Genomic DNA, 27,660 nt, shown 5'->3' on the forward strand with positions numbered 1-27,660 from the left:
ACGTGGGTAGCGGACCTGGTCACGTGATCAGAGGCACGCGTCACATGGCCGAAGAATGCGCGTGATTGGTCTGTCTGACACCACGTGACGAAGTCGCTTGGCCTTGCCTCTCTCAACTAATTCTCTAGGAGACCTAGGGCCCCAACCCTCGTTCGGGCTGTTTATCGTTGTGCCCGACGCACGGCACCTTGTTTGACTCTGACTTAAGAGTCTAACGCTGTGCAAAGGGAAAAAAAAGTGGAGAAGGTTGGGCTGGACCACGGGAAAGAGATAGGAAAACGGATAGGATTGTAAAGCACAGAGTCGGCTCGGCGTCCCTGGCAGTTAGGAAGACAGGTCCTTGGAGGGGCCTTGGCGGGTCTCCGCTCGCGGGAGTTCTGCGCTGTCTTTCCCACTGTTATCTGCAGGCTAGCCCGCTTCCTCTGCGCTCCGGAAAGCTGGGGCCCAGCGCAGACTAGTGAGGACTTCCACAGCTCCTGACGTTGCTAGGAGTCCTGTCGGCGTTTTCTCCCAGGCTCCGCCATGCCGGCGGTGCTGGGTTTTGAAGGCAGCGCCAATAAGATTGGCGTGGGTGTGGTGCGGGATGGCAAGGTGCTGGCGAACCCGCGGCGGACTTATGTCACGCCTCCGGGCACAGGTGGGTGAGTAGGGGACTTAAGAGTTTTCGGCGCACTTCCCCGCAGAAAATCAGCCTTCCGTCTTCCTAAATACTAGTGAGGTGCAGCTTTTGATCTGAGTCTTATTGAAATTATGTGATATTATTAACGTCACAAGGCTGATGACTAGAAGAGTTACAAGCACTTGGACGTGGATCTGATGAGTTCGTTTACCGTTTATTGAGCTCACTTTATGTGCTAAGCATTCAGAAATAGATGTTATGATACTGCTGTGGAGTCAGACATATAAATAGATGCTTATACTACAGCATGATAAACAGTGTAATAGAGATGGACTCGAAATATTCTGTTTAAAAAACGCTTAGCAGGAGTATATATTCCAGTTGCCCTGAATATACACTCCTTTTAAAAAAAATTTTATTTTTTGAAATATTCTAGGATGAGTAGAGAGATGAGAGTGGAAAGACTCCCAGCTTACATGTCAGAGAACTGGCTGGCTGTGCTGTATTCACATTAAATATTTATGTTTTGGACATTTGGTCTTTATTTTTTATTTTAATTTGTTTTTGAGACAGTCTTGCTCCGTTGCCCAGGCTGGAATGCAATGGCACGATTTCGGCTTACTGCAAGCTCTGCCTCCCAGATTCAAGAGATTCTTCTACCCCAGCCTCCCGAGTAGCTAGGACTACAGACAGGTGTGTGCTACCACACCCAGCTAATTTTTGTATTTTTAGTAGAGGCGGGGCTTCACCATGTTGGCCAAGCTGGTCTCGAACTCCTGACCTCAGATGATCCGCCCACCCCAGCCTCCCAAAGTGTGAAAATTACAGGCATGAGCCACCGCCCGGGCCTAGTCTTTGTTTTTAAAATGGGAATAATACCTGTATCATTAGGTCTTGAAGATTAGATGAAAGTACCAAACACATCTGGGTGTGGTGGCTCACGCCTGTAATCCCAGCACTTAGGGAGGCCCAGGCGGGGTGGATCACCTGAGGTCGGAGTTCAAGAACAGCCTGACCAATATGGAGAAACCCTGTCTCCACTAAAAAATACAAAAAATTAACCGGGCGTGGTGGCACATGCCTGTTAACCCAGCTACTCGGGAGGCTGAGGTTGTGGTGAGCCGAGATCATGCCATTGCACTCCAGCCTGGGCAACAAGAGTGAAACTCCGTCTCAAAAAAATAAAAAAGAAAAAAGAAAGTACAAAACACATTACAACTTTTAATAAGCCATTGTATCTTGCCTACTCTCCCCTCAAACACTTGCATACATAGGAGAGGGGCAACTGATTTGCATGTATCTGAAAAGCCTCCCTGAACAGGTGATGTGACAGATTACTCATTAGAAATAGGTATGTATGTTTAGCATTCACTCCTCTAGGCACTTGGGCACTGGGAATACAAAGATAAACAAAATACTTATTGCTTTGAGATACTCATGATTAAGCTGAGCAAACCACAGAAAATTATTATGTTGTAATTGTTAAATAAATGACATCATCATGCACAGAGTTCTGTAGGGTCACAGAGAAAGAAGGTCACCAGGCTGGGCGCGATGGCTCAGGCCTGTAATCCCAGCACTTTGGAAGGCCAGGGCAGACGGATCACGAGGTCAGGAGTTTGAGACCAGCCTGGCCAATATGGTGAAACCCCGTCTCTACTAAAAATACAAAAATTAGCTGGGTGTGGTGGCGTCGCCTGTAGTCCCAGCTGTTTGGGAGGCTAAGGCAGAAGAATTGCTTGAACTCAGGAGGCAGAGGTTGCAGTGAGCCGAGATCGTGCCACTGTAGTCCAGCCTGGGCATCAGAACAAGACTCCGTCTCAAAAGAAAGAAAAAAAGGCGGGGCGCGGTGGCTCACACCTGTAATCCCAGCACTTTGGGAGGCCGAGGCGGGTGGATCATGAGGTCAGGAGATCGAGACCACAATGAAACCCCGTCTTTTCTGAAAGTACAAAAAATTAGCCGGGTGCAGTGGTGGGCACCTGTAGTCCCAGCTACTTGGGAGGCTGAGGCAGGAGAATGGCATGAACCCAGGAGGTGGAGCTTGCAGTGAGCCGAGATCGCACCAGGCCACTCTAGCCTGGGTGACAGAGCTAGACTCCGTCTCAAAAAAAAAAAAAAAAAAAAAAAAAAGATCACCAAAGGGTATGGGTAGATACCACTTGCATTGAGACATGAAGGCTGAGTAGGGTAAGAGGAAAAGAGAATTTCTGAAAGTTGAACAGCCTATATAGAAGCTGGAAAGAGTGTATCCAAAAATGTGGAAGATAGGATGCTTGGGGAAAGTGAAAGGACTCTTACTACATCACTAAACCTCCTGTTGCTTTCTTTAACTTCCTACCTACCTTTGCTACCAAAAATCCCTGTGATCTCTGACCTGTGTTCATTTTCTAGGATTCCTTCCAGGTGATACAGCCAGGCATCACCGAGCTGTTATCCTAGACCTGCTGCAGGAGGCACTAACAGAGTCTGGATTAACCTCCCAGGATATCGATTGCATTGCATACACCAAGGGTATGGCTGGGAGAGTGGTCAACGATGGAGGAATATACCTGCAACCTGGCTAGGTCAAAATAGCCAACACCTTACCTCTGCCACCACCACTACCCCTACCCCACCTCACATCCCTTACTTCCCCCACCTATTTTTTTTCCAATCTCTAGCATTGTAACTTCCATTTCTATCTCCCTAGGCCCTGGCATGGGTGCCCCACTGGTTTCTGTGGCTGTTGTGGCCCGTACTGTGGCCCAACTGTGGAATAAGCCATTGGTGGGTGTGAACCACTGTATAGGCCACATCGAGATGGGCCGCCTCATCACTGGAGCCACCAGCCCAACCGTGTTGTATGTCAGTGGAGGAAATACACAGGTATTTAGAGTGCTCTACCCATTCCATCTCAATTTCCGAGGCACTGAACCAATATCTTCTTTGTTCTATCTGAGTCATGGGAATGTCAGGAACAAAGCTGAACTCATCTGAACCTAAAATATTGTAGACCAGAAAACTCCCAACCGAGTTTGTAACATTGCAAATTTTGGCAGCATGTTCAGAACATTAGATGACTTATCATTATCAGACTTTATATCTGATCATAAAGATTAGGAATTTCTACTTCAGGAAAGGAATGAATGGTAAGGATTGAAGCCTTCAAAATAATGAATATCTGAAAGATCTTGCATTATTTTGAAGCTTATTTTTTCTGTAAATCTTAGCAACTGAAACTAACGGTTACTGGGCATGGCAACTCACACCTGTAATTCCAGCACTTTGGGAGGTCAAGGTGGGTGGATCATCTGAGGTCAGGAGTTTGAGACCAGCCTGGCCAACATGGCAAAACCCCATTTCTACTAGAAATAACAAAAATTAATTTGGCGTGGTAGCAGGTGCCTGTAATCCCAGCAAGTTGGGAGGCTGGGCAGGAGAATTGCTTGAACCAGGAAGTGGAGGTTGCGGTGAGCCGAGATCACACCATTGCACTCCAGCCTGGGCAATGAGAGCAAAACTCTGTTTCAAAAAAAAAAAAAAATAAGGAACTAAGGGACGCTACCTGATTTATTATTTTAGGGCAACTACATGTTTTGTTTTTGTATTACTGGGGATGATTATATAGACTTTGTTGTTCTAAAAGTTCAGAAATATAAATAACTATAAAAATACTTTATAAATTATAGAAGGTATTTTATTTTATCTTATTTATTTATTTGCAACGGAGTTTTGCTCTTATTGTACAGGTTGGAGTGCAATGGTGCGACTTTGGCTCACTGCAACCTCTGCCTCACAGGTTCAAACTATTCTGCCTCAGCCTCCCGAGTAGCTGGGATTACAGGCACCTGCCACCACACGTGACTGATTTTTTGTGTTTTTAGTAGAAACGGGGTTTCACCCTGTTGGTCAGGCTGGTTTTGAACTCCTGACCTCAGGTAATCCACCTGCCTTGGCCTCCCTAAATGCTGGGATTACAGGCGTGGGCCACTGTGCCCAGCCAGAAGATATTTTAAATTTATAAGTGAAGCTAAAGTTGTTTGGGATACCTTATATGACCTTTTGAAGGTTGGGATTGGATTCCTTTCCAACAGAACACTTAATTATCATTAGAAATAGTTCAGCATTGTCCCCAGCCCATGAAAGGGTTGTGTCTAGAAGATGAGGCACGTGTTTCCCATGAAAACGATGCGGAAACTTCAGCAGGTAGAGGGCAAGTAGTTGGTTGAGGCCTGAAGGATGACATACAAGGTTAGAGACTTGGGTTGTGGAAAGTATAATGGAGACTACAAGAGGTGCTAAAAAGGAGCAATGGCGGCTTTGTCTTCCTCTTTTAATGTTTGCTTAGGTGTAAGAAACAGGGAGGGTAATTAGGTGGAGAGGAGTGGATAGCAGGAGCAGAAAGGCAGGGTTTTTCCTTCTCCTTTGTTACTATCTTTTTGACAGCAGATTAAGATGTGTATCAGAAAGGGAAGAAATCCCTGACAGCACTGGGAAGGGAAAGGGACTTCTTAAGGTTCCTAGGAAACCCTTGGTGTTCTAAGTCTGCAGCATATGTGTCAGTAGGTGACAGATAATCTCTGTGCTAAAAGTTGGTCACATATGAAGAATGGCCTTAATATGTAAAATAGTTGGGCGTGGTAGTGGGCGCCTGTAGTCCCAGCTACTCGGGAGGCTGAGGCAGGAGAATGGCACGAACCCGGGAGGCAGAGGTTGCAGTGAGCTGAGATCACGCCATTGCACTCCAGCCTGGGCAACAGAGCGAGACTCCGTCTCAAAAAAAAGAAAAATGGTCTTAAGTGGACTGCTATTGCTGACTTGGCTGGGCCATTAATCTGCCTCCATATGAGATTTTTGAGTTCTTCAACTCTGCTTCTTGGTTCTAAATACCAGTGCCCAGCTGGATACAATGATTCACACCTATAATCCCAGCACTTTGAGAGGCCGAGGCAGGTAGATTGCTTGAGACCAGGGGTTTGAGACCAGGCTGGGCAATATAGTGAGACCCGATCTCTACAAAAATATAAAAATTAGCCACACATGGTAGGCCAGCTACTCAGGAAGCTGAGGTGGGAGGATCCTTTGAGCCTAGGAGGTCGAGTCTACAGTGAGCTATGATCACACCACTCCACTCCAGCCTGGGAGACAGAGCGAGACCCTGTCTCAAAACAACAAATACCACTGTCACTATGTCATAATTTAGAAGGATTCATGTTCTCTGCCTCCCAGCAGAAAAGCCTGTTCCCTACTGTCAAGACTGCATTTAAGGAATATATTAGGAACTTCTAAGCTGGAAAACAAATGTATTTGAAATGATAATTTATTTCTGCTTGGACCTAGACTGTCTTGTAGATTAGGACTCTATTCCTGGACTCCTCAGGGTATGCAGATTTCTTTTCAAATCAGAGCTGTAAAAACATTACCCATTCACCATTTGGGAAACACCTTTTTTCCAATTCTTATTGGAAGCTCTGGTGGTCATGTTGATCCTCTGCTATGTTTTTCTCCCAAAGCCAAATAATCCTGTTTACAGACTTGGGGTTTCATGGACATCCTCATCACCCTTAGGTGATTGCATACTCGGAACATCGTTACCGTATCTTTGGGGAAACCATCGATATTGCAGTGGGTAATTGTCTGGATCGTTTTGCTCGAGTGCTGAAGGTAAGCCAGTGGGGCTGCAGAGAACATAAAATGCGGGTGAACTTTTGGGAAGCCATGGAGGTGGAGGGAGGAAATAGTAAATAATCTTCTTATGCTTCTTGCATATCTGATTTCATCCTATTCCATCCCCTCTTTCCTTATTTTTTTCTTCTGTTAGATTTCTAACGACCCAAGTCCAGGATACAACATTGAACAGATGGCAAAGCGGTAAGGGGACATAAGGTGGAAGCAGGCTGGCTGCTGGGGCATCAGGGATTTCCCCATATACGGTATATATGAACAGAACTTGGGAGGGGCTTTGGAGGGTCAGAAGCCGGTTGACTGTAGGCTTAGTGCCTTGTGTACTCATTCCCACACAGAGGCAAGAAGCTAGTTGAGCTGCCGTACACTGTAAAGGGGATGGACGTCTCATTCTCAGGGATCCTGTCTTTCATTGAGGTGAGTGTGAGAGGGGTGATGAGACGGGGCACCTTCATGCTTTTTAAATGAGGCATATCTGTTTTACTTACTGTCGTATTTCACATAGCTCAGTATGTTCATATAGCACATTCCTGGTCCATATCATGTGCTGAGTAAATTCATTTATAAGGTATTCATTGAATATCTCTGTGTGCCAGGTACTGTTCTAGGTAGTAGAGATGCAGCATGGAGCAAAACAAAAATCCTTGCCTACATGGAGCTTAGATTCTAAATGGGGGGGTGGGGGAGATAAAAGAAAGAGGAAAATAAATGAAGTGTCAGATGATGATGAGTACAGGTGAAAAATTAAGCAGGATAAGTAAGGGGTGAGACATGTTAGGACAAGCATTCAAAAAGTTAATTATTGCATCTTAAATGAATGCTGTTCATTCTATACCATGATGCCAGTGAAGGGAATGTGGTACAGGATGTGCTGGTAACTTGAATTGTGGTGAAACATGGTCACTCTCCGAATGCATTAACTTTTGTTCTTATGTAATCCCAAAACCATGATTTGCTGATTCATTTGTTTTTCCCTTTAATTGTAGGATGTAGCCCATCGGATGCTGGCCACAGGCGAGTGTACTCCTGAGGATCTGTGTTTCTCCCTGCAGGTAATGCAGTAAAAAGCTGGGACAGAAAGTTGGGACTGGAGGAGGTTTTATATTGTAGAGCAGAACTAATCTGGGGCGCCCCTCTAATATTTTCTCCTTATGTGTCCCCGACAGGAAACTGTGTTTGCAATGCTGGTAGAGATCACAGAGCGAGCCATGGCACATTGTGGCTCCCAGGAGGCCCTCATTGTGGGAGGAGTGGGGTGTATGTATTACTGAACAGTGTTCCTCTTTCCTGTTCTTAGCACTGTGCGTCTTCCTTCTGATACTCTTAAATCATTAAGGGTTTGGAGTAAGCTTCCCAATCCTTGCCCCGGTCCCCTACGTCATTGTTCTAAGTAAGTGCACATGATGTGTTCTGCTGGACCATGAGGAGATAGCTAAAACTAAGCTAATCCTGTTCCCTACCTCTTTGTAGGTAATGTGAGGCTACAGGAGATGATGGCGACAATGTGCCAGGAACGTGGAGCCCGGCTTTTTGCTACAGATGAGAGGTAAACACACTTTCCCTTTGGTTTCTTTTTTACTGCTCCCTGTTATAGGGATTTTCCACCCTTAGATCCCAATTTTCATATCTCTTGCATCCCAGATTCTGTATTGACAACGGAGCCATGATAGCCCAGGCTGGCTGGGAGATGTTTCAGGCTGGACACAGGACCCCACTCAGTGATTCTGGGGTTACACAGAGGTGAGTGATTCAGCTCTTGGTGAGGGTAGATTTTTGGGATGTAGACAAAACAGCAGGGAAGAGAGTCCAGGAACATGAGGGCAGAGAAGAATGGAAGATGTTAAGGGCTAGCTCTCCACCATGTTTCTTCTGTTTTTCCACAGGTATCGGACAGATGAAGTAGAAGTGACCTGGAGGGACTAATAAGATTAACAGAATCACAGTAGACAGTTCCTTAATTGGAACCCAAAGGACCCTGTGCCTCAATCTCTATCCTGATGTCACGGGAGTCCTAGCAAAGCTGTAGACTCCAAGCAAGGCTTGGGGTCCTTTATGGAACCCCAAGATGACTCAGCAATAAAATATTTTTGGTTTTTTGGTTTTGTATGTTGGTGATTGGATTGTGTTGTTCAGGACCAATATAGATTTGGTGCTGGATAAATTCTTGTTGGAGGCTGCTGCTGTGGAACGAAAACTGAGGTTTTTTTTTGTTTTTTTTTTTAAGAAACGGAGTCTTGCTGTGTTGCCCAGGCTGGTCTCAAACTGGGCTCAAACTGTCTTACCACCTCAGCCTCCCGAGTAAGCATGCCACTGTGCCTGGCAACAATAGTATTATCGTAACTATTAGTTTAGTATCAGATCCTGTGCTAACTGCTTTATTTTCATCCTCTCATTTAAATTCTTTGAAGTAGGTACTCAAGACTTCTCTCAAAATAGCCTGGAGGCTAGGTGCAGTGGCTCACACCTATTATCCCAGTGCTTTGGGAGGCCAAGTCAGGAGGATCCCTTGAGTCCAGGAGTTTGAGCCCAGCCTGGGCAACATAGCAAGACACCACCTATTTGAAACTTTTAAAAATTATCTGGGCATGGTGGTGCACATCTGTAGTCCCAGCTCCGAGGGAGGCTGAGGTGGGAAGATAGCTTGAGCCCAGGAGTTTGAGGTCGCAGTGAGCTATGATTGAGTCACTTCTCTCCAGCCTGGGTGACAGAACAAAACCTTGTCTCTTAAAAACAAACAAATCAACAGCCTGGAGATTGGTCTAATTTGTAACTCTAGAGTAAAACTGCATCTACTGCATATACTTTCTCCTACATGCATATCCATTGGCAGGCTTGAGGAATGCCCGTAGATGCACATCCCTCCCTACCACAAACAACAGAACGAATCTCATACCCTTTATCTTATTGACGTTGGTATCAGTCATCACAATTAGTCCTAAACTACTGAGTCATCTCATATTTTACACTTAATAACCACGTATCTCCACTCTGTTTTGTCTCCATCTACCTAACTTTTCCAACTCCAGAAGCTCTTCCACTGTACCCTCTGGAAATGATGGCCAGTCATTTGTCAAATTCTCTGTATCCTCAACCTCTTCTCTGAATGTTCCTTCACATTTATGCTCTCCAGACTTGGTTTCTTATGAGGACTCTGCTTCTCCTAAGGTGGTGTTTTCCCTTCCACACCCATTGTACACTGGGCCTGGGGGTGGTGCACGTGTCCTCATTTTTCCTCATACTGTTTCCAGACCATTGTCCCTCATCCCTAGTACCCTTCTGCTTTGAAACAAACTACCACATGAACACCACTCTTGTCATAAATCTTGATGATTTCAATATTCAGGTAGATCATACTAATATGATCTATATTAGTATACTAATAGCCACTTATTTCCTTGGTCATGTTCTAGAGCTGCAGATCCTCCACATCTCAGTTTCAGACATCCCACTCTCTACTACCACCACCTCCTGTCTTTCCAGTTCATTTTCTTTAATATGATAAATCCAACAGAATCCGCCTCATTTCCCTTCCTTTTTTTTGCTTTTGTCATATTCAACTCATCGCCTACTTTAGACCCATGCAGCTGAAAGGGCTAGTAAAAAATAGCCATGCTGACTGATCTTACTTTAAACTTATGACCATGACACTAAAATGGGGGTCCTTTATGCCACCCAGAAATATTCCATCTCTCTAGTCCTTTCACTTGCCCTCTTCTCTGGTGACTGTTTCATACCTTCTGACCCCTCAAATCTCTTAACATCTCCTCCTGTTCTGACTCTTACCTTAGTTCATATTTCAGTAAGAAAATAGAAGCAATCGGTATACATTTACAGGCTTCTGCCCCTGAAACTAACCACCTTCTAGCATCTGTACCCATGTACTCTGCCTTCCTGTTACCATAAACCAGTGATTCTCAACCAGAGCTGATTTTGCTTCTCAGAGGACACTGGATTGTCACTGTGGATAGGAGGATATTTTGCTGATTAGAAGTCAGGGCTGGGTGCAGTGGCTCACGCCTGTAATCCCAGCACTGGGAGGCCAAGGCAGGTGGATTACTTGAGGCCAGGAGTTCAAGACCAGCCTGACCAGCATGGTGAAACCCCTCTACTAAAAATACAAAAAATCAGCTGGCATGGTGTCGCATGCCTGTGATCCCAACTACTCAGGTACGAGGATCACTTGAACCCAGGAGGCGGAGGTTGCAGTGAGCCAAGATTGTGCCACTGCATGCCAGCCTGGGTAACAGAGCGAGACTCTCAAAAACAGGGATAATTCTCCCTCTTTTCCCGGAGAGTCAGTATTTTCTTCTCTCCTGAATCTTGCCATTAGCACACAAATATGCCACTGTTTTCCTCATTTTACAAATAATGCCCACTTCGCCCCATTTGCCCTTCCAGCTGCTTCCCATTTTTCTGTTCCACATTACAGCAAAACTTAGAAAGACTTGTCTTCGATTTCTCTCCACCAGTTCCCTATTAAATCTCCACCAAAACTATTCTTATCACAGTCACTAATGACTTGCACATAGCTAAATGTAATGGTGTATTCTTCATCCTCAGAAGCTGTCAGCAGCATTTGGCACTCCCTCTTTGAAAAGTTTCCTTACTTGGCTTTAGGATGCATTCTTTGGTCTGCCTCCTAGCTTACTGACTGCCCTTTCTTAATCTCCTTTGCTAGTTTCTCCTCATCTCCACAGAGTTTAGTCCTCAGACTGCCTTCTTTACACCTACACCTGCAGTGACTTCATCTAGTTGTATACATTAAAATCATTTTGATGGGGGTTACTCCCAGTTACAGTTCCAACCTAGACTTCTATCCTAAATACCTAGCTGCCCATTGGCACCTCCACTTGGATGCTTAATAAGGATCTCAAATTTAACATATTCAAAATTGCACTTATTCTTTCCCCAGCTTAGTCCTGTAGTCTTTCTTGTTTCTGTTAACAACTCCATTCTTCTAGTTGTTCATGTCGAAGTATCTGTGTCAGTTTCCTTTCTTCTCCAATTAATCAAATCCTCTTGGTTCTACCTTCAAAATATATCCAGAATTCCATTTCTCCTCACTTCCACTGCTGCCACTGTAGAGCAAGCCAGAATTATGTGTCTTCAAGATTATTGTAGTAGCTGGTCTTTCTCCTTTTATCATTGCCAACTTAAGAGTCAATTCTCCACATAGCAGCCAGAGTGAATAGTGTTAGCATGGAAGCCAGATCATGTTACTCTTCTGCTCAAAACCCTCGGTGTTTTCTTAATTCAAAAGAAAAACCAGAGTCTTTCTAAAGGCCTGTGAGACTGTCTATGCTCCACTCTGCCCTTCCCTGCTTACCACTTTCATCTGCTACTCAATTCCTTGTTTGCTCTGCTCCAGCAACACTGACTTTTCTGTTGGCCTTTAAACATCACAGTTGTCCTCTGAGGTGGGAGGAGAATATTGGGTCCTTGGTAAATGCAGAGTTCACTTTCTAATCCTTTCTGGTTTATATGTCACTATCTTCCCTTTCCTATTCTCCCTGGAACTTGGAGAACTTGGGACTTCCTGGGGAGCCATGGAGTCCTTACCTTCATCATCACCAAGCCAGTACACGTCCACTGCCCTCCGGCCCTGCTTGGACTGGAACATTGAGGCTGCTGGAGTAAGGATGCTGTCTGAGAAAAGAGAAGAAAAGAATGAGACAAACTCCTTATCCTTATCCAGCTGAGCAATTGCTCCTAATTCAGTATGATACCTCTCCTTCCCTAAGAGAATTATTGCTATCCCAGAAAAATGTCATGTGGCTTCTCTCCACATTGACTAACCACATTCCCTTTTTATTTTCCTTGGTGCCTGCTTCTCTAACCCACTCTACAACTCTGTTTTTCCTAAAACAGGACATGTTTTAGGATTGGTCTCCTTCCTGCTAAGTATCCATCCCTATGACATCCAAATATGGTGGGTTTACTGGGAAAAGTGGGGGTATAACATAATGTTACCTTTTTGTGAAGTATGCCCATTGTAAACTGGTAAGATGTGTAATATTATTAGAATTGGGGTAGTGCCAGAAACCCTTCTCTAGAATTGGGCCATAGCCCTTCCTGACCACACTCCAGCTCACCCTGCTGTGTTGTATCTTTTGATCCAAATTTCTCCCACCTGAATTTAGAAGATACCTTTAAAGCTTTCCCCCACCCTAAAAATTTCAGGAGAACTAAACCTTAAGTAAAATTCATTCCTCTCACATCCTGGTACGCAATTCTATTCAGTCTTAGGTCTTGGTAACTCTAGATGAGTTCATTTGCCTCCCAGAGTGTCTTTGAGAGCCAATTTCTATACCTCCCACACCACATCCTTCTCTTAGGCCCACTTGTTTTCACTCACCTTGAGCTTGGTGTTGAGTAGCCAGGCTTAACCCTCCTGGCATCCTTATGAGGCCTATGCCATAGTTGTAGTCAAAGGCATCACTTTATGGAGAGGAGAGAAAAGGAGATAAAGGAGGAAGAGATGAAGGGGTTGGGGGTCTCTTTCCTGGGGACACAGGCACTGCTGGGCAGCTGTTGGGAACAAGGCTTTCACTACAATTATATTTCCTCTTCTTTCTAGTTCCTGACCATTTCTATGCCCATCTCACTCTTCTCTATCTCACATTCACAGTAGAATGCCTATGTAGTACTCCATGGTAGATATAGGCCCTTTCTGCCAATTTTGCTTATATCCCAAGACCAGCACATTGGACTTCAGTTGGTTCAAACGCGAGACCTGAAAGGAGAAGCAAAAAGGAAAGAAGGGGATATGGTATGTTGGGTGAGGGGTGACAAGAAGACTTCCTTTTTCTCCACTACCCCTCCCAGATTTCAGGAAGCTAGTTTCCTTCTGTGTCTGAGCAGATAGCCCTGCAGAGGTTCATGGTTCTTGCCATGGCCTTTCCCAAAAAAGCCAAAAGTCTGCAAGAACCAGTTGTAGTATTAAAGAATGGAGTGGACCAAGTGGGAACTGTGGCAAACTGGAGAGCACCAGACTTATCCCATGGGACAGGAGCTACTTGGCCCCAGCTAACTGTGTCATGTGGGTTGGAGACCCAGGATTAGCAGATGCCTGGATCTTAAATGTTGGCAGTTTATTTTAAAAATTGTAAATGCTGTGCAATCAGAAAACTCATTTCCGGGCAAGATTCCATCAATAGGCCACCATTTTCAATCTCTCGTCTAGAGACTTCCTTACTGTAAGTTCTTAATGTGATCTTGCACATTGGTGAGGCTCACTGAGTAGGACAGTGCCATGTGGTAGGTGTCTGCCTGGACTGAAGAGCCCCAGTTCACAACTGTGCAGAGGAAGGGGTGGTGCAGAAGGATTAGGGGTGGCGCATCAATCGTCAGGTAGAAGAAGAAACAGATTTTACTCTTCGTAGTTCTGGGCTTCTTGTGGGGGTCAGTCTCCTGTTGTAACTCACTTCCTGACTCCCTACCCACCCGCCTACTCACTCACCAGGTTTTGTAGGTCATATAACAGCAGAAGGGTAAGCATCACAGTAATCAGTGTTGCCCGCCATGTGAGGAGGAACATGATGAGCAGGCAGAGCAGAGAGCCCAGGAGAGAGACCCAGGGACTTTACCTGCAGAAGGAAGGGCACCAGCCTGCAGGGCACCACCACCCACTCATGTACCCCAAGGATGCTCTCCCAACTCCCCAGGTCTTTCCAGACCTGGACCTTACGTCAACACCTGCCCACGCTAACCAGGCAACCAGGTAAAGGAGGCATAGAAACAGCCAAAGTTGATGAGGAAGCAGAGGAGGAAGCTGGCAATGATATTCAGCTCAGCTTTGGGGAAAATGAAAGGTCAGGAGTGAGTCTCCACACTAATGACATAAGATCCAGGTCTAGAAGTCCAGGACATTGTTTTATTACTTTCTCCATTCTCTCTATTCCCTTCTTACTCCTCACTCCAGCCCCGCCTCCCCCCCCCCCCCCCCCCACATACCACCCCTACTACTGCAAGGTTAGGAGACATTTTCATCCACTTTCAGGAAAACAGAGATAGAAAAGAGGTTTTAGGATCAGGTCCTAGAAGCCAGAGGTAGGGCTGGGAAGGGCATGAGAGGAATGGTGATTAATAGAGCCTGGTGTGGAGGGTGGGGTGGGGAGTACTCACCGATAAGGATGAAACCTACAGCAATGAGGAAGGTGAGCAGATAGCCCCACAGAGGCTCGTGGTTCTTGCCATGGCCTTTCCCAAAAGCCAGTGACTCGGTGTGGTTTATCCTGGCACAGCTGCTGCAAGAGGTCGTGGCGTTCAACAGGGGAGGGTCCCAGGAAGTGGGAGAATGAGAGCCCTCTCTTCCTGTAAAGAGGCAAGAGAGTGGGGAGCATAGACAGAAGTCAAGGGAGTTTAGGGGTCAGAGGCAGAAAGCATAGGAGTAGGGGGAGTAGGGTGTGTAAGATCCCTGGGAATGAGGGAGGGGAAAAACTGAGAGTGGGGAGGTAGATAAAAGGGTGACACTGGGCTGGGCATGGGAGCTCAGGCCTGTAATCCTAGCACTTTAGGAGGCTAAGGCGGGCAGATCACGAGGTCAGGAGTTCGAGACCAGCCTGGCTGACATAGTGAAACCCCATCTCTACTAAAAATACAAAAATTAGCCGGGTGTGGTGGCACATGTCTGTCCTTGGGAAGCTGAGGCAGGAGAATTGCTTGAACCTGGGAGGCGAAAGTTGCAGTGAGCCTAGACCATGCCATTGCCCTCCAGCCTGCATGACAGAGTAAGAATCTGTCTCAAAAAAAAAAAAAAAAAAAAAAAAAAAAAAAAAAAAAAAAAAGAGTGACACCTTCCCCACATTTTCCCTTGATTTACAGGCAGACTTTGAATTTTGCTACGTGGGCTTGGATTATCTCTTTAAATGCTAGCCAGCTACAGTCATCTCCATCTCCCGAAGTTACCATCTAACTCCTGGTTGCTGAGAACTGAGCCCTCTTTTGCCCCTCCTCCTCAAAAATTATACACGTGGCATGACCATGTCTACGGACATTCTCTCCTTTCTCTTGCAAGCCTCTTGCTAAGATCTCAACTAGCCTGGAAGATATTAGGGGCTGAAACAAAGCAGGAAAGGACACAGAACAGAGCGGCACTCAAGATTCCAGCAGATGTCAGAGGGCTAAAGGCAGACACCACATTCATGGCCTGAGGTAAAGGGCAGACAGAGGTAAAAATCAATGCATTTCCAAAGTAATGCATTCTACCCATATTTTCACCTAGTTTTCCCAGACTTATTAAAATTGATCTGCATCTTTGAAGGTTTTGCCCCATTCAAATTAATAAACATCTATGCTATGCCAGGCAATGGACAAGGTTTCTCTCTCTACATTTCTGCTCTGGTTCACCCATCCGTAGTGATTAGAGAGCCCATAGAGGCAGGAGCCTTGCTCTCAACAACTGCTGAAATCCCAGCTATACTGGCACTTTGCACCCAGGCAGCTCCCATTCTGCACACCCATGTCAGTCCTATTTTCTGAAGCATCTTGAATCATACAGGAGCCTGGAAATGAGATTGACGATACCCATTGTTTCATGGGAAGAAAACCCCATCCCAAAGCAGTAGGGCTATCTAGGTACCAACAGTACCAAAAGGGGAAATGAAAGTGTTTGTATAGTAGGGGTTGGGGGAGTGAGGAAATGACCAAATGTGGTCATCGGAGAACACCATACAATTCATTAACAGATATGAGGGATGGGGAAACATGAAGGGAGGAGCGGGAGTCACTACAGACTCACCAGCCTTGACTTTGCCGTTACTGGAGATGGCTGAGGTAAGACAACCCAGTGACGGTATGACTAAGGACGATGAGCCATGTGAGCCTTGGGGTGAGGATGGGAATTTGTTCATACATGTACATCCCTTCCTACTGCCCAGGAGAGCTCTGAGCTCATACCTGTGCCGGCCTGAGCAGCGATCCAAGGCAGCTGCAGGTAGAGAATGATGCCCCAGATGTTGAGCATACAGTAAATCCAGGGAGCAGGGTGGTAAGGGAGGGGTCACAGTCTCCAGTGTGAACCCCAGCCCTTGCCCCGTTCTTCAGAGGTACTTCCCAAAAACTCCCCTGGAGCAAAAAGTTCTCGCCTGCCTAGATCCCCAGACTTAGGGAACCATGAGTGCCAATCCATTACCATGGCTCCTGTGACCCAGCTGAAGTGCACTGGGGCCTTTCCGGTTTTGGCTCCAGAATTCTCCAGATCATCTGGGGAGTGTGGCTGGGTGTGGGGTTCCTCTTGAGGTGGACGTGGCGCTACTTCATGGCTGAGATAGCACATACATAACTGAGATGCCAAGACCCCTCGCTAGCCAGCGTGTCTGCAACCAGGAGGACAGCTGATGGACCTGGAGGGCAGTCCCAGAGCTACATGAAGGGTGGTGGTAGCCCACATGCAGATTTTGTCCTACCTTCAGGAGTTCACTGTGGGGCCTGGGTCTTACCAAGCTGTATGGAGCCATCCCAGGACTACAGAGTTGGGATAGAACTCGTAGCAGGGTCCGGTGTCCTTGTCCTTGTAAGCAGGTGGTGAGCAGAGGCTGGCTTGGGATATGTCTCCACCAGATTGCAGTTCCTCCAGCTCCTGGTTGGGGGTCAAGATGCTGGCCACATTGTCTTGCTCTGGGGACACCATGAGAGGCATTAGAAATGTCTGAACTGGGAAAGAGGGTGCAGATCCTGGACACTATCTCCCCATTTGCTGACCAGGATAACCATAAACTGCCTCTCAGTAGAACCATTTTGGGGAGTGCACCTGCTGGCTAGGCTCACCCAGGGAATGCTAGCTACTCGGAGTTGCCGAGGTACCCAGGCCACAAAAGGGGAAATGGAGACAGCTCTGAAAGTAGGAGGGGGTGCTGTGCGGGTCAGCCCACTCTCCCACCCTACCCTGCCCTCCACATGAGCCCTTTCATCTGAATCACAAGGAACAGTTGTGCCTCCTTCCATTATTAAGTCTGCCTGTGGAGTCAACCTATCCAGCCTGGACCAGACATTTTATAGGCCAGGAAGTAGGAGCCCTTGGCCTGTCCTGCCTCCCCAAGAGAAGGGAGAGGAAGTGTGTCACTGCACCTTTCCCTAAATCCTTTCCGCAAGATGACATTCAAAACTGCGGCACAAAGTGATTGCATGGCTTTTAGGGGCTTTAGTTAAGCACTTGGCCTCAGGATGAGAAAGGAAATGTTGTCTCGGAAGGAGAAGGAGTGGCTGTTACCGTCTGGCTCAAATGGAATACCTGCATGTCCATAGCCCATCTAGTCCAGGACTCTGGTCCTCACAGCATGCAGATCAAGCACACCTTCCACTGTCTGGTTCTGATCCCAGCACCAAGATAAGAGTTAGAATTCCCCAGACTTTTCCAAAGACACAGGATTGGATTTCAGGCTCTCACCCTGGACCCCACCTCTGGACAGACAGGAAGCGCTGTGCTGGGGTGAGCCAGCTAGGTCCGTAGCCCTGCCCCCTGGCCCTTCACTTTCCCCACTCTTCTGCCCTCTGTGGGTAAAGCTGGGCTATGTTCGCTCCTGCGTCCCAGCTTTTTTCTTTTTTGAGACAGAGTTTTGCTCTGTCACCCAAGTTGGAGTGCAGTGGTGCGACCTCGGCTCACTGCAACCTCTGCCTCCTGGGCTCAAGTGATCCTCCCACCTCAGCCTCCTAAGAAGCTGGGACTAAAGTTGTGTCCCACAATGCCTGGCTAATTTTTATATTTTTTTGTAGAGATGAAGTTTCACCATGTTGCCCAGATTGGTCTCCAACTGCTAGCCTCAAGTGATCCATCTGCCTTGGCCTCCCACAGTGCTACAACTACAGTCATGAGACACTGCATCCAGCTAAGTTTTGTATTTTTTGGTAGAGATAAAAAATCTGGGGTTTCATCATGTTACCCAGGCTAGTTTCAAACTCCTGGGTTCAAGTGACTCACCCACCTTGGCCTCCCAAAGTGCTAGGATTACAGTCAAGAACCACCATGCCTGGCGGGGTCCCAGCTTTATCATGCACAGAAAAGTCAACAGCCAAAGCCTGGTCCAGACTCTTTGCCTGACCCTTCCAGCCCACTCTAGTGGCACAGCCCTTCTGGCCTTGGACGCATTCCACCGGATCCCCTCATTCTCCTTGGTTTTCTAATTTGCCTAGATCAGCACCCCCTATGACCTACAGGTGGAAGGGTGGGGACGTTAGTCTGGGAGGGAGCCCAGGGGATTGGGTGTCAGAGTTAGGACACCCGGTGCCAAGTGCCTAGCCAGCCAGGACCGGCTATAATTAGCCCCATGGGGCCACTGGCTGAGTGGGATGCCATGTGGGCAAGTTCCCGCTGCCACGCAGCCCCAAGCACAGCAGGCACTCAAGTGAGAGGGCAAGCGGAATGTTGGTGTCTCCTGAGGGTGACTAAAAGGATGGGGGCAATAGGGGAGGGGTGTGGTCCCGGTTACTGGATCTTTACACGGCTTCTTGCATGTTTCACTGCACCATGTGTACCCTATAGTTTTCCTGTATATCCCAGATACTCCAGTGTTGGGATGTGGCTTAGGGTAGGAGGAGGGTGTTGGAGCAGGGGAGAGACTGACATTTCGACTGGCTGGAGACATGGTTGCTCTGGCCTCTTTGGGTCCAGCTCTGACGCCAGGCTGTCTTGCCTCTGCTCACCCGCAGCTATCCAGCAAACCTCGGCATGAGCGTCTTGGACACCCCCCATCATCCCCCTGAGCTGGAGAGTGGCTCTCATCCGTCCAGAAGGACTGCCTTGGACTCCCTGTGCACGCCCAGAGAACCCCCTCCTGGCCTCCTTCCCCCGACGACGAGGACCCCAGTTTGCCTTCCTTTCCTCAGGAAGAGCCTGGCTCCAGGCCCCTGGTCCCAGGGAACCTTCCCTTTCCAGCCTTGTCCCTAGAGGAAGAAGAGGAAGAGGAAGAAGATGAAGATGCGGCAGAGCCGGAGTGGCTGCGCAGCGAGGAGCATCCGAGCCAGTTTTTCGCTGAGGCCCAGCGGCTGCGGGAGCAGAGATTGTTGCTGGACGAAGAGGTGTCAGTCGCGGGGCGGGTATACGGGGTGCATCGGGTGATCCTGGCCGCCATCAGCAGCCTCTTCCGAGACAGGCTGCTGGGCGGCGGAGGTCCGCGGCCCCCCTTCAGCCTCGAGGTGTCCCCAGGGGGCTGGGAGGCCGTGCTGACCTTTGCCTATGAGGGGGTGCTGGGCCCCGCCCCGCAGGGAGATGTGCTGGCCGCAGCCGAGGCGCTGGGAGCGCCCCGGGTGAAGGCTGCTGCCCAGCGGACATGCGAGAGGGCTGGAAATGCCGGGGAATGTGTAAAGAAGCCCAGCCAGGCAGAGGAGCTGAGGGAGAACCTGCGCGCAATCGAGCTCCTCTACCGAGAGGGCGTCGGGTGTGACTTGAAGCTGGAGGCAGGCGGCTGCCAGCTGCGGGGTGAGGGCCTGTGGGGCATTAAATTACTGCAGGTGCATATGCTACCGGAATGGTGTGTGCAAGCAGCAGGTGGTTTGACCCCCACCATGATGGTCGTGATCCCTGCTGCTGTCAGAATTTCCCTGGGGTGGCCTTTGGTGCCACTCCTGCCCCACTGAGAGCCGGGCATGCGCAGTCGAGTTGTTTTCTAGGCGCACTGACAAATTTAAACTGACCCTCTGTCTGACTTTTCCTGTGTCCAGTAACAAGGAAGCTCCAGCCAGCTGGCTAGAGCTAAGGGTACAATACATGGCAGTAGAACAAGCAGAAAGCGGATTGACTCAAACAGAAATTAACCAAAAGCCCTTCTTGGCATCTTCCATTCAGGACACAGGAAAGCCAGGGGAACATGGTGGAAAACTCAATGTGTCCTTTCACCTTGGTGTGCTTGACACCATGGCTGACTTATGGGTCCGCAGCTAATGAGCAAGCTCTGGTACTGTTTAAGGTTACCAGGCTATGGCTTTTTTTTTTTTTTTTTTTTTTTTTTTTTTTTCCTGAGACAGCATCTCACTCTCACCCAGGCTGGAGTGCAGTGGCACCATCTTGGCTCAATGCAACCGACATCTCCTGGGTTCAAGCCATTCTCCTGCCTCAGCCTCCCTAGTAGCTGGGATTACAGGCACCTGCTACCATGCCTGCCTATTTTTTTTTTTTTGTATTTTTAAGTAGAGACAGGGTTTCACCAGGTTGGCCAATCTTGTCTCGAACTCCTGACCTCAAGTGATCCACCTGTTTCAGCTGGGATTACATGCATGAGCCACTGCACCCGGACTGGTCATGGCACTTTGAAGTTAACTCTGCTCATCACCAGGAAAGCTAAGTAGGGTTGCATAAGTTGAGTATTATTCAGAGTCTACTAACATTTAGTGAGGCACTGGGTACCTGAAATTTTTACACATGACATCTCTTTTTAATTTTCACTGAAAGCTGGTAAGGTCCATATCATTATCTATAGGTGCAGATAAGGAACATTAAATTCAGAGATGTTGACTTGGGACAACCAGGATACAAGCCTACATCACTAATCCAGTCTGCTTCCACTAGGCCATGTGGACACGTGAAAGTTTAAAATTACAAGGGATTAGTTTAGAGATTATCTAGTTGGGCTCTTACACTTTGCTGATGAAGAAATCAGAATCCAAGACTTGTCCAAAGTCACATAGCTACTGTCCACTAGAGGAGTGACTGGGAACTAAAGTGCTTCTGGGACTCCTAGAAGGAAAACTACTCCAAAAGTCTTTATTTTCATTTATGATAGCACTAGATGGAGAGGGAATTTAAATGTTTCATAATCATAAAATTCTCACTAGGCTTTTGAATTTAAGCATACTCATATCACTGCTTTTATTTCCCTAGGAAATATTCCTGCTTAATGGTTGGGAATCTGTCACTTAAAATCCTGGGGAATAGTAATGAGTAAGAGGTGAATACAAGTGGTTGTGAGCCCTTTCAGGGTTGACTCTGAACTATAGGTTGATTGATGATATGGGAGCTGAGATGGTTTAGCTTGTTTTGAGGAATGCAGATTTTCTCAGACAATATATATTTGAGATCTGTCATTGATGTTTACTGGTTGGGAAGCACCAGGCCACTACCTACTGCTTAAAAGACAGTGGAAAGTCATATGAACAACACCTGCCCTTTGGGAGAGGCACGCATGCGTCAGTTGGTCAAAGCAGCATGGAGTTCTTAAAGAGCTTGGCCCTCTGTGACCTGCCTAAAAGGACTTCTAGCAGCATTACCCCCCACCTTTTTGTTATGAAGCATTTTACAAAGCAAAAAATATTAAGATGAACATTCAAACACCCATCACCCAGATTTAACAATTAATATTTTACTATATTTATTTCATCTGTTAATTTTATTTTTTGCTGAAGTTTAAAGAAAATTTATGACATTTTACTCATAAGTATTTGGGTATGTATCTTTTTAAAACAGGACAATTCTGTGGGACTAGGTGTGAAAGGAAAAAAATAAAGAGGCCTTTTTCTCATAACCAGAATACCTTTATCTTGCACGACAAAATTAATAGTAATTTCTTTCCTTTTTTTTTTTTTTTTTTTTTTGAGATGGAGTCTTGCTCTGTCGCCCAGGCTGGTGTACAATGGCATGATCTTGGCTCACTGCAACCTCCACCTCCCAGATTCAAGCGATTCTCCTGCCTCAGCCTCCCGAGTAACTGGGATTACAGGCATGCACCACCACGCCCAGCTAATTTTTGTATTTTTAGTAGAGACGGGATTTCACCATGTTGGCTGGTCTGGTCTCGAACTCCTGACCTCATGTGATCCACCTGCCTCAACCTCCCAAAGTGCTGGGTTTACAGGCATGAGCCACTGTGCCTGGCCAGTAATTTCTTAATATCACCTAGTCCACATTTATATTTTCCCAATTGACCAAAAAACATTTTTTAAATTGAGTTTGTTCAACCCAGGAATTAATCAAGGACTATGCTATTTTCAGTTGCATGTCTCTTAAGCTTCCTTTAATCTAGTACAGTCCTCCCTCCCCCTTTTTTTTAAATTACTTTATATATTGATTGGTAAAGACAATAACGTGTAAGATTGGTTATCCTGGGTCGGGTGCGGTAGCTCATGCCTATAATCCCAGCACTTTGGGAGGCCGAGGCAGGCAGATCACTTGAGGCCAGGAGTTCAAGATTAGCCTGTCCAACATGGCGAAATGCCGTCTCTACTAAAAATACAAAAATTAGCCAGGTATGGTAGCGTGTGCCTGTAGTCCCAGCTAATCCGGAGGCTGAGGCACGAGAGTCACTTGAACCTGGTGGGTGGAGGTTGCAGTGAGCCGAGATTGCACCACTGCACTCCAGGCAGGGTGACAGAGTAAGACCCTATCTAAAAAAAAAAAAAAAAAAAAAAAAAGATTGGTTATTTTATAAAATGCTCCATTTTCTTGATTTGTATGGTTTTTCCCCTCATGGTTTTGTCTAAATTATTCCTTTAGCCTTTCAACTTCCTATAAACTTGACTTTAGATCTAAAGAGTTGAACAGATTCAAGTTAAATATTTTGGCCAGAATAATCCATAGGTGATGCTGAGTATGAGGTCTAATTGTTTAACAGCATAGGTTAATAGGACAGTTTCATTGTTGTGAGGACCATGCAGATAACCAAGGTACTGGTACACAAGCATGCTTATTGCAGCCTGACAACAGTGACAGTGGATGGAGATGATCTGCCCAGACAGCCACTGCATGGAAATGAAAAATAAATCACATGCTTTCTCTAGGACTCAACTCAGTTTCCATATTTTAATTATTTATTTATTTATTTATTTATTTATTTATTTATTTATTTAGAGATGGAGTCTCGCTCTGTCACCCAGGCTGGAGTGCAGTGGTGCAATCTCAGCTCATTGCAACCCTCGCCTCCCAGGTTCAAGCGATTCTCCTGCCTCAGCCTCCAAGTAGCTGGGATTACAGACACCTGCCATCATGCTCAGCTAATGTTTGTATTTTTGGTAGAGATGGTGTTTCACCATGTTGGCCAGGCTGGCCTTGAACTCCTGACCTCAAGTAATCCACCCACCTCAGCCTCCCAAAGTGCTGGGATTACAGGCATGTGCCCCCACCCCAAACCAGTTTCCTTATTTTAAAGGGAATAATTGAATTATATTATTCTGAAGGTCTCAAGTTTCAGATCTCGTGATTCTATAAATTATACCAAGAACAGGAGAGGGTTATGCAGAGAAAAGCTGGAACACGTGGAAAACATTAAACACTAAATCTTAGGCAAGAGGAGACAGCAATCTGATGAGGTTGGACTACGGCCATTCCCGAGTGGTGCCACTTTCCCAGCAAAATCTAACAGAATGGCTTACAGTTTTGGCTCTTGAAATTGTAAAGAATTTTATTTTGTGCACAACATAGACAGACATATATAAGTTGCATGTTGGTCTTTTCCATTTATTTTGTGCCCCTCTTAGCAAATGCTTTCTTCTCAACCTGATTCATCAAGACTCTTTTTCTAACTGATCTGACCAAAAAGACTAAAGCAATGTTTATCAAAGTGTCTTCAGACCACTAACATGAGAATCACATATGGTTACTTGAAGTGTTAAAATACAAATTTCTAGGGTCTCCATCCAGAACCGTTGAATCAGAATCTCTGGGAGTGAGCCACTGAAGCCCACATTTTAACAACTACCCCATGGTATTCTGATGCACACCACAGTTTGGCCTGTAGCAGTGGGTGGCTTGGAGGGCCAAAGTTGGAGGTACCAAGTTGGGGTAGTGCCTATCGGTCTTGCAACACTTTCAGTCCTCCTCTATTTCTTCTCCCCTCCTACAGTGCACCGAGCCGCCCTGGCTTGTGGCAGTGAGTTCTTTGGGGCCATGCTCCTGAGCGGAATGAGGGAATCCCAGGGCACAGAGGTATCTCTGAGGACCATCTCCACCCAGGACCTGCGACTTCTCGTCTCTTTTGCTTACTCTGGAGTTGTGCGGGCAAGGTGGCCAGGACTACTGAGAGCTGCCCAGGCTGCTTTGCAGTACCAGAGCTCTTCCTGTCTGGATTTGTGTCAGAAGGGCTTGGCACGGGGCCTCAGCCCTGCCCGTTGCCTGGCCCTGTTCCCCATGGCTGAAGCCCCTGGGTTGGAGAGGCTCTGGAGCAAAGCCCGTCACTACCTCCTCACCCACCTGCCTGCTGTAGCCTTGTGTCCTGTTTTCCCTTCTTTACCAGCTGCCTGCTTGGCTGAGCTCCTGGATAGTGATGAGCTCCATGTGCAGGAGGAGTTTGAGGCCTTTGTGGCTGCACGGTGTTGGCTAGCTGCCAACCCTGAGACCCAGGAGTCAGAGGCCAAGGCCCTGCTGCAATGCGTCCGCTTTGGCCGCATGTCCACCAGGGAGTTGCGGAGGGTGCGGGCAGCCGGGCTACCTCCACCCCTGACCCGGGATCTGTTGCACCAGCTGATGGTAGAGGCTGATGTTCCAGGCCAAGAGAGACGGAGGGAGCCTGACCGGGCACTGGTAGTGATTGGCGGGGATGGGCTTAGACCAGACATGGCCCTAAGACAACCATCCCAAGCAGTGTGGTGGGTCCGGGCCTTCCGCTGTGGTGTGGGACTGGTACGAACTGTTGAGTGGGGGCAGTTGCCTGCCCTGCCTGCCCCAGGACGCTTCCGGCATGGGGCTGCGAGCCTGGCAGGAAGTGAACTCTATGTGTGTGGGGGACAAGATTTCTACAGTCACTCCAACACCCTGGCTTCAACTCTCAGGTACAAGCTTCAAGAGTGGGTAGGGTGTGGCAGGCCCTAAGGTGGGCAGGGAGAGAAATTGCTGGCCTAGCCGACCACAGATGCCCAGAGTCACTCTTCCACTCTCTCGTTCTACTGTGTCCAGGTGGGAGCCCAGTCAAGAGGACTGGGAGGAGATGGCTCCTTTGTCCCAGGCTCGAAGCCTTTTCCCGTTGGTGGCACTGGATGGACAACTTTATGCCCTGGGTGGAAGACACAATGGTGTTGCCCTGGACTCTGTGGAGGCCTACAACCCTGAGCTCGACGTCTGGAGGTGAGCAGGCAGGGGGCATCTGGGAGAGATTAGGAGACTTGGACTAGAAGGAGAGTCGAAGATGCTAGTTGCCTTATCTTGTGTCCTGTTCTCCCTTAGGCCAGCACCTGCACTTCCAGCACCGTGTTTTGCCCACGCAGCTGCGATTTTGGAGGGCCAATTGTATGTGAGCGGTGGCTGTGGTGGGACTGGCCAATACCTGGCCTCATTCCTGCACTATGACCCCAAACTTGAGAAGCCAGGGACATTTCTGAGCCCTATGGGGGTACCTCGGGCTGGCCATGTCATGGCTGCATTGGGTGGGCGGGTGTATGTGGCAGGTGGGCTGGGTGAGACTGGGGACCTGCTAAGCTTTGAGGCCTATGAACTAAGGACTGATAGTTGGACTCACCTGGCACCCCTACCCTCCCCCCATGTGGGAGCTGCAGGTGCTGTGCTGCAGGGGGAGCTACTGGTGCTGGGGGGCTACAGTCACCGTACTTACGCACTCTCCCACCTTATCCATGCCTACTGTCCTGGCCTGGGCCGATGGCTTTGCCTGGGAACTCTGCCAAGGCCTCGGGCTGAGATGCCTGCCTGCATCCTGACACTGCCCACTGTGCAGCACATAGCTGTGGTTCCCACCCCACACCAAACCAAACCTGCTGGGTGAAGAGGGAGCAACAGTGTATGGGGAGAGGAAGGCATAAGAAATAGCCTGAGAGAAGGACAGAGATTGTGGGGAGAGAAAAGAGAAGGCTTTATTCTTGATAGTATTTTATTCTTACACTGTGCATTGTAAACTGCTTTTGTACGTATGATCTCCATTGAGGAAATGGTGGTTCCAGAACTCCCGGGGAACACATATAGGGGAAGGCGAGGCAGCTGAATAGCCAGGTAAGGAAAGGAGACTTGGGAGCAACTCTACAAGGCTTAGGGATTCTTAGGGAAAGTGCATCTGGTTTGAAAGAGAGTTAAGAAGCTTCAGTAGGCTCATGCCTGTAATCCCAGCACTTTGGGAGGCCGAGGCGGGCGGATCACAAGGTCAGGAGATCGAGACCATGGTGAAACCCCGTCTTTACTAAAAATACAAAAAATTAGCCGGGTGTAGAGGTGGTGGTGGGCCTGTAGTCCCAGCTACTCGGGAGGCTGAGGCAGGAGAATGGCGTGAACAGAAGGCGGAGCTTGCAGTGAGCCGAGATCGTGCCAACTCCAGCCTGGGTGACAGAGCGAGACGGTTTCTGTACCCCATTGGAAAAACGGTTCTGACCCATTGGTCAAGGGAAAAATGTAGAATGGCCATCCATGAAAGAGTTTGAGGAGTGTGGGAGGAAGGACTGTAAATCGTTCAGCCCTTTTTTTTTTTTTGCCCAGGACTTGCTCCTTTCTCCTCTCCCATCCCTGGGATGCCTAAACCTTCTTAACAATCTTCTTTCTCAGGTAATTTTGTAGGCCTGGTCTAGCATTTCCCAGCTGAGACACCACAGGCTGCCCCTGAGAACCTCTTGGTTTCCTTTTGAGGCAGAAGTTCCCACATAGACATGCACAGCACAGGGGCCTGAGAGGCCTGACGGGGCCCCCAGGGCCACGCGGCAGGAGTGTTGTGTGAGGAAGATGATGGGGGCAGAGGCCAAAGGAGGGAGAGGCCCACAGTGGAAAAACAGATGATTTGAGGTTTAAGGAGATGGGATGGAAGAAGTCAGAAGCCTGTCTGGCTTCTTTCTTTCCCTTTGGGCAAACTGAGGAATCAGGAGTGAAAATTAGACCGTTGTTGCCTGAGGTCTCACATGGTGAGAGGATGTGGCAGACAGAAGAGTGAGAAGCAGACATGACTTAGAAAAGCCATTTCCCCCTTTCAGTCCCTTTCCCCCAGAGTTATTTTTAAATCCATTTCCCTTTTTCTCAGCCAGGGAAAGTAATCAGGTGCTTCCTCTTTCTCTCTTCCCCCATCCTGCTCTCCCCACTGCCCCTCTTTTTTATTTTTCTTTCTCTTCTTTCTCCCTCACACAGTTATGAATTACCTACTTGGTGGCAGGCACTGTAGAAGGCACCAAGGATACAGAGGTCAGAGAACTCTGACCAGCAGATAGACGTTAACAAATACAAGTTTTGAGTAGACTTAGACATATGGACAAGTCTTAGATGTATGCGCAAGTCTTGTGAGAGCCCATAGGATGAAGCAGTGAACTCTGCCCAGGAAGGCTTCTGTTAGGGAAGGTGTCATCCAATGGGTATATTTTGAACCAGATCTTAAAGGCTGCCTAGAGTCTCACCCACTAGAGAAGGGGGAATGCATTTGAAACAGAAAGAAGTGGGGCATGCCATGCCCTGTTTCTCCATAGCAAAGGGGAAGTGGGTATTCCAGAGGTTCTCCAGATAATTCTGTTGCTCTTGCCACCTACCCTCTTCTCTG

The 27,660-nt window shown here is 47.6% G+C and overlaps 2 protein-coding genes across 2 annotated transcripts; both read left to right on the forward strand.

The window, feature by feature from the left end:
- Window positions 1-48: 48 nt before the first annotated feature.
- Window positions 49-8,392, forward strand: OSGEP (O-sialoglycoprotein endopeptidase). The gene is made up of 11 exons (XM_050796555.1): window positions 49-637; window positions 3,014-3,133; window positions 3,312-3,487; window positions 6,170-6,265; window positions 6,423-6,472; window positions 6,625-6,703; window positions 7,273-7,338; window positions 7,453-7,543; window positions 7,757-7,832; window positions 7,928-8,026; window positions 8,170-8,392. Exons 1-11 carry the CDS (start codon window positions 523-525, stop codon window positions 8,207-8,209), a joined length of 1,008 nt encoding a protein of 335 aa, XP_050652512.1. The 5' UTR covers window positions 49-522; the 3' UTR covers window positions 8,210-8,392.
- A 10,300-nt stretch (window positions 8,393-18,692) lies between these two features.
- On the forward strand, window positions 18,693-26,232 carry KLHL33 (kelch like family member 33). The gene is given in 6 exon segments (XM_050796504.1): window positions 18,693-18,810; window positions 18,932-19,005; window positions 19,008-19,700; window positions 24,052-24,976; window positions 25,101-25,268; window positions 25,368-26,232. Coding segments are annotated over 5 exon segments (2,394 nt in total). The 5' UTR covers window positions 18,693-18,810; window positions 18,932-18,950; the 3' UTR covers window positions 25,921-26,232.
- The last annotated feature ends 1,428 nt before the right edge of the window (window positions 26,233-27,660 follow it).

This window comes from Macaca thibetana, chromosome 7 (genome assembly GCF_024542745.1).
Source record: "Macaca thibetana thibetana isolate TM-01 chromosome 7, ASM2454274v1, whole genome shotgun sequence".
NCBI lineage: Eukaryota > Metazoa > Chordata > Mammalia > Primates > Cercopithecidae > Macaca > Macaca thibetana.

Excerpts from the sequence above, each read along its gene's own strand:
- OSGEP (XM_050796555.1), top strand. The coding sequence starts at position 523 with ATGCCGGCGGTGCTGGGTTTTGAAGGCAGCGCCAATAAGATTGGCGTG. Across the intron at positions 3,134-3,311 it reads TTGCATTGCATACACCAAGG|GCCCTGGCATGGGTGCCCCA; the intron begins GTATGGCTGGGA and ends CTATCTCCCTAG. Across the intron at positions 6,266-6,422 it reads GTTTTGCTCGAGTGCTGAAG|ATTTCTAACGACCCAAGTCC; the intron begins GTAAGCCAGTGG and ends TTCTTCTGTTAG.